Source organism: Arachis ipaensis, chromosome B06 (genome assembly GCF_000816755.2).
Source record: "Arachis ipaensis cultivar K30076 chromosome B06, Araip1.1, whole genome shotgun sequence".
Taxonomy (NCBI): Eukaryota; Viridiplantae; Streptophyta; class Magnoliopsida; order Fabales; family Fabaceae; genus Arachis; species Arachis ipaensis.
In genome coordinates, this window is record NC_029790.2 from 32,482,633 (window position 1) to 32,489,258 (window position 6,626).

A 6,626-nucleotide genomic window follows, 5' to 3' on the forward strand; every position below is an offset into this window, starting at 1 on the left:
TAAAAGGAATGGCAAGGATTATCAGCCGGATAAGTTACGAGGCCAGAGGAAGGCAAAATTCATTTTAAAGGATGGAAAAGTTGGACCACACCCACGGGGAATCATCTCCATTAGATTGCCATTTACACATAGGCATCCAAAGTACACAAGGCTAGTATGCCAAAAAATAAATAAATAACAGTTCATATTGCAATCACACACCTCCCCCATGCATCAAGACTTGGCTTCCGTTCTTGGATTCAGCTTCCTCAAAATATCCATGACCTACAATTAGAAACATCGTCACGATAATACCAATAAGGTAAACTTCCATTTCAACTAAACACAACACGTATCAGCTAGGCAAGATTTAAGCACCTTTGTTTCCCAGTCAAGTTCATTCTGATCGCCTAACTCTTGCATGTTCTGGCTTTGAGCTGTGCAAACTATCCGATCACCGTCACATTTTTTGTCACCACTCAGATGTTCCTCCAATACATCGACATCAACACCTGCTATAGTTACTCCTTTCTTGCAGTCCGCCTCAACATTCTTAACCTAATATGGATCAGTAAATACACAATAAACTCGTGATGGGTGCACAATTCATTAGTGAAAAACTTAGATACAATTAAAATTTTTTTTTTGACAAAATACAAATAGTAATCCTTATCAACTGATTATGTAGCGGGAATACCTCCGCACGGTCTGTGTTGGATATATCAGCACCTTTCGTGGCATCTGTTTCATTAAAGGACCTCCTGCTAACTGTACACCTCCTTTTAGTGTGCCCTGTTTTTCTACAAGTAGTACACCTTCTTTTCTTCGACTTTAACTTCTTCGAAGAAGGTGCTCCTTTCGTTCTAACAACCACAGGGTCTCTAATGCCGACATCAACCCTCTTCGAAGCACCATCTGTGGGTTTAGCATTCCCATTTTCCAGGTCCCTGCAAACGTTTCTAATCCCATTCAATGCAACTCTAAACAGCTCTTGCTTCTTGGCACCGACGAAAAGCATCCACTGAGAAGCTGCATAAAGGGCACCATGCCTCAGCAAAAAGCCCCTCTCGGATTCCTCTTCGATGTCATCAACATACTGTCCGATGTCCTTGGCATCTTGTCTCCATCTTTTAATTATCAAGCGATCGGGAATAGCATACAAATGCTCGTGCTTCATAACGAAAAACATGTACCTACAAGGGTACTCCACTCATTCCCATAACCGACAACGACATTCTAACTTAACCACATTATTCTCGAATAGCATCATAACTCGTCTTCCCGGGTTACCGTAGTCTTCTGTGATATACAACATTGTTGTGGAGACCCTCTTTCGACTAACAAAGTTAACTGTGCCCACCCGATCTATCTCTTTTCTAACCTCGTTGAATACAGCTTAGGTATACACTTTTGCAGCAGATCTTTCAATGGAATCCAAGCAACTTGTGATGACCGGCATGCCATATAATGTATTAAACTTTGCAAGAAGCTCATTGTTTTGGTACTCCCGAACAAGCAACTCGAGATTCTGAACAAGTTCTAGAATGCTGTACCTAGAAGTGAGGAATTTTTTTACATTAGCGTTGATTCCCTCGCACCTAGATGTCGTCCAAAAGCCAGCACAAAACTTGTTCCGCAGATATGAATTGGCCCATATCTCCCGCTTTTCGTAGATCTGGGAAGCCCATAACTTGTCACCCAATTCAAAGTCTATCACTGCCTGAGCCCACTCAGCCTCAAAGTCAGCAATTTTCATGTCAGCATATAACCACTTTGCAAACACATCCCGAAACATTTCTTCGTTTGAGTTCGAGGTTACATTTCTTTGTAGGTGCCACGCACACAGCCTATGAGTTGCTCGTGGGAAAACTTTTCGCACAGCTGCAATCATGGCATCATCTCCGTCTGTAACAACTACAGACGGTGTCTTGCCACACATTACTTCAACCAGGCTCTCGAGCATCCACGTGTAAGAAGGTATGTTCTCATCCAAAACAAGACCAAAGCCAAAGATTGTTGTTTGTTTATGGTTATTCGTGCCAGAGAATATGACCAACGGCCTCTTATATTTGTTTTTCTTGTAGGTTGAGTCAAACGAAAGGACGTCACCAAAATATTGGTAATCAACTCGACTCGCTCCATAAGCCCAGAACAGGTTCGCCAACATACCATCATCGGTGAGGTTGTACCTTGCCATCGACATCGGATCGGCTGTGGCCTTTCCCTCAAGGTATATGACAGCTGCATTAGTGTCACCATCCATAATCTTATCGCGTTTGCTCTTCTCGATGTAATTGTAAGCATCATTTTTGGTGAATCCAAGGAGAGAATGCCCCCCAGAAATTCCTGCCATGTACCCCAGTATCTTTGAAGTTGGTAAGTCGTACCGCTGCATCCCATCTATGTGTGCTTTGGCAGAATCTGACATACGACGAAATCCAGGAATCATGTGTACCATTATCCTGGGCGTCAGTGGGTGATTATGTTCCAGGTTCACCTTTCTTACCTTCCAGGTGCAAGATACCCAATCAAGATATACTGACAGCATTGCCTTGCAATTCGTGCACATTTCTGGACGATGTGATCTTTTTTCTATCCACTCGGTTGTAATGCTTTTGGTCCCTTAATCCAGCCTTGTTGCAAAAGAATCTTCGCCTTATCAAATTCCCCTCCTCATCTTTCCCGTAGTCACCCTTTCGAACCCCAAACCCAAGACATTTTCCAAGTTTTGCGAAGAAATCATAAGCACGTTCCTCACTCCGAAAGACCTTCTTACATATATCTCTTGCTGTGAGACCTATAACGTCTCCATAATCTGATGCATCATTATCCAAACTGGGCTGACGAGCTTCACTATCACAACCATTCTCTGTGCTATCATTTTTGCAAATTGATCCATTGCTTGCATTCCCAACTTCCTTGCAACCACCAGACAAACCATTTCTTCCCTCCATCCTCAACCCAACCTATTGGAATTCCAGCCAATTAATTTAGTTGAAAAAAATCTTTGAACCTTACAAATTTCTAAAAATTACTTGAAGCGTAATATAATCAAACAAGAACCGCTTGATAAGCAATCAACACATTCATGACTCAAAAGGGGCTAGGTGACCCCCACTAATATATGTTCACAATCTGATGCATACACATTTCCTAACTTGGGAAGCTAAAACAGCATTCATTCAGAGCCAATTAATTTAGTCGGAAAAAATCAATCTTACAATTTTCAAACAATTACTGGAAGGTTAAATAAACAAGCAAGACGCACTTGCTAAGCAATCAGAACATTCAAGAATTAAAGGAAGGTAGTCTATCCCATTAAAATATATGTTCACAACCTGATGCATACACATTTTCTAACCTATGGTGCTGAAGCACTAGTCATTCCGAGCTAAATTAACTTATGCTAAGAAAAAAATTCAATCTTACAATTTTCAAGACATTACTAGAAGGGTTAAATAAAGAAACAACACCCAGCTGCTAAGCAATCAAAACATATAAGACTCACTGGGAACTGGTTGATCCAATTAACATATGTTCACAACCTGATGCATACACATTTTCTGACATGGGATGCTAAATCAGCAGTCATTCCGAGCCAATTCCTTTATTTTAGGAAAAAATCCAATCTTAAAATTCTCAACAAATTACTGGAAGAGTTAAACGAACAAACAAGACACGCATGCTAAGCAATCAAAACTTTCAACACTCAAAAGGGGCTACTTGATCGAATTAACAAACTTTAACCACCAAATACCTGTATACTAAGCAAAGAAAGGAATCCCAGTATTGAATCCAACATACAGACAATAAATTAAACTAATCCATACAGTTAAGTAAGAGGTCCAACCATATACAACAAAGATATGAAAAATTAACAACAACAAATTGCAACTGAAGAAGTCGTACATCGGTCTTTACCAGGGAACGGAGCCCGGACGAGCAGCAGACTCGTACGCACGGAGGTGATAAACGGAACAGGTGTGACCACGACAACAAGAAGGGCGACTATAGAAGATCGCGACGGTGATGATACCACGCCTGCGTAGACGTTCGCGACTAGAGGAGAACACCTTTATGCCACCAACCCTACGTGACGGCAACAAGAATTGCAAACACTTATTTTCTTTCAATTTCCATAACAGGAATAATTTCAAGTATACACAATATTTATGCAAATGTTTCTTTTTTTTTCTGAAAAGGTATCCTATGCTAGTTCATTTTTTATCAAGGTTGCGAGAACGAAACCAGTCAATGAACCGGTAAAGTATTTGGTTCACTGATTTATTTGTTCGACCGAAATTCGACGGAGTTCAACCTGTTCAATTAAATATTAATTAAGGATTTAATATATAATTTCAAAATACTTAAATTTGATCATTTCTAACCTACTAAATTCAAAATTGCACCTAATTTCTACACCAAAAAAATTAAAAAAATTCAACTACCCATAGGAACTAATTATCACTAATTAGTAATCATCAGAAAATCAGCAACATCATCCTCATTTCAGAAACTCAGCATTTCAGAATAAGCAAACATCAACAAAATAAATAATATTAACTCAGCAACTCTGAATTAAATCCAGTAACTCAACTAAATCGAACTCCATTCATAATTAAACAAAGCCACTGATCATCACCAATCAGTAATCATCCGAAAATCAACAACAAGCCAACAACATATCAGTATCAACATCATCATCATTTTAGAAAATTATTCTAGAATCATAAATCAACAATCAACAGGATTATTCCAGTTTCATAAAATAAAAGACTATGTACTCATTCACGATTTCAGAAATCATGAAAATTTTGATGCCAAATGTAATTATATTTGTCTTAAATCAGTCTGCTTTCGACTGAAGTGATTTGCAAATATGGAGATTGGGACCAGCATCAAAACTTAGAGAGTCAGAGTGCTTACTGCTTCCCGGCGGCGAGGAGGAAGGGGAGTGACGGCGACGACGAAGGACACGGCCACACCGGCAAACAGAGAGAGAGAGCGCTTGAACAAGGGATATGGTGATGGCCACAGAGCTTCCACGCGACGGCGATGGATCTTTCTCCAACAGCAACACAGCTTTCTAGGACGGTGACGGAGCTTTCTACGACGGTGACACAACTCCTGTGACGGCGACGGAGCTTCCACGGCACGACATCGGCGAACAGAGAGACACCACGCTCGAGCAGAGGAGAGGAGATCCAGTGTCTGTGGGTTCTACGGGGGTGTGGGGCTACAGTGATTGCGGTGGGTGCGGCGGCTATTTTTTGAGTGAGAGAGAAGAGGACATGAGTGGGAGTGTTGGAGTTTTGGTGGGGGCCTGGGGGCTTGTCTGAGATTCGGGTAGATTATTCACATTTTTTTAAAAAGGCCAAAAATTGGACTGTATAAAACGAAAATACCTCATCTAAAAATTTAATTATCAAATGCCCACGTCCACAATTATAAGCCCAAAAAGCCCAACCATGAATCCAGGTAATAATTAATATAATCACTTTTTAATTATCAGATAAACACCAACTTTAATCTAGCCAAACTGACTGCAAAAACACAGTCTTTGTCAACTGCAAGCACAAACTCCAATGCAGGTGTGGGTCCCTTTGCTCGACATCTTCTACCCCTAGCCTTACGTGCACATTCTTCCATTTGACAAGTGGGCTTCTATACATGTAGAACAAACTACCAATCTACACACTAGCAAAGCCCTAATTCTGAATGCATGATATGAACAGTACATAGTTGAATTTGAATCAAAGGATGTTGATGTATAAGGAACATGAATTTAGAGAATTATTATGATTTCTCTGAAATTAATGAAAGTTTAATCCTTGAAGCAAAAGAAACAGCAAAATAAAAATAAAAGCAAGGTCCAAGGCTCTGAGCATCAATGACTAGGGAGGTCAGACATGATTAAAAGCTCAAATAGTTGTTTTCTTAGTCACATGCTTGTGGTGTTTCTGTGTCAAGTAATCCTTGGTTCATGAACCTTTCAATGTTAGATTTGATTTTATGTTTAACGCAATTTGAGGTATTTCAAATTTATGATTTTAATCTAGCTTTTTACATTCTTTTGCTTTGGTTGAGTAATTGGTGACACTTGAGTTATCAAACTCCATTGTTGATTGATAATCGGAATTTGCTGGTTGATTTGGATTCCTCTAAAGCTAGTCTTTCCATAAGAGTTGACTAGGACTTGAGGAATCCCATTGATTGGTCCACTTGACTTTCCTTTATTTAGTAAGGGTTAACTAAGTGGGAGCAATAAACAATTCTCATCACAATTGATAAGGATAACTATGATGGGATTTCCAGTTCTCATACCTTGCAATGGTTTTCATGATAATTAATTTACTTTCTTGCCAATTTATTTTCCTGTTCCCTATTTCAAAAACCCAAAAAGATACTTTTTCATAACCAATAATAAATCATACTTCCCTACAATTCCTTGAGAGACGACCCGAGGTTTAAATACTTCGATTATAAGGGTTTGCTTAAGTGACAACCAAAACTTTTGTACGAAAGGATTCTCTTTGGTTTAGAAACTATACTTACAACGAGACTTTATCTGTAAAATTCTTTACTAGCAGAAATCCGTTCGTCAGGGTCACTGTCTAAGCCGATGGAGAGATGTCTAACACAAAGAG

General features: G+C 39.6%; 1 protein-coding gene across 7 annotated transcripts; it reads right to left on the bottom strand.

Annotated features, from left to right (window-relative positions):
* LOC107648653 lies at positions 1–5,090 on the bottom strand. 7 transcript variants are annotated; one of them, XR_002348650.1, is made up of 5 exons: positions 4,906–5,090; positions 3,901–4,068; positions 677–2,945; positions 358–522; positions 188–264 (listed from the first exon to the last, which is right to left on the bottom strand). XR_002348650.1 is itself a non-coding variant. In XM_021104388.1 (3 exons), exons 1-3 carry the CDS (start codon positions 1,166–1,168, stop codon positions 214–216), a joined length of 708 nt encoding a protein of 235 aa, XP_020960047.1. In that variant the 5' UTR covers positions 1,169–2,548; the 3' UTR covers positions 1–213. The 7 variants fall into 7 exon arrangements, 3 of the variants coding, with proteins under 3 accessions (XP_020960047.1, XP_020960046.1, XP_020960045.1); XR_002348649.1 differs by having other exon boundaries at positions 358–531; XR_002348648.1 differs by having other exon boundaries at positions 358–537.

Coding starts and splice junctions, on each gene's coding strand:
- LOC107648653 (XM_021104386.1), bottom strand. CDS start 1,168: ATGTTTTTCGTTATGAAGCACGAGCATTTGTATGCTATTCCCGATCGC. Junction 538..676: donor CCAACACAGACCGTGCGGAG/GTATTCCCGCTA, acceptor GATCCATATTAG/GTTAAGAATGTTGAGGCGGA. Junction 265..357: donor AACTTGACTGGGAAACAAAG/GTGCTTAAATCT, acceptor TTCTAATTGTAG/GTCATGGATATTTTGAGGAA.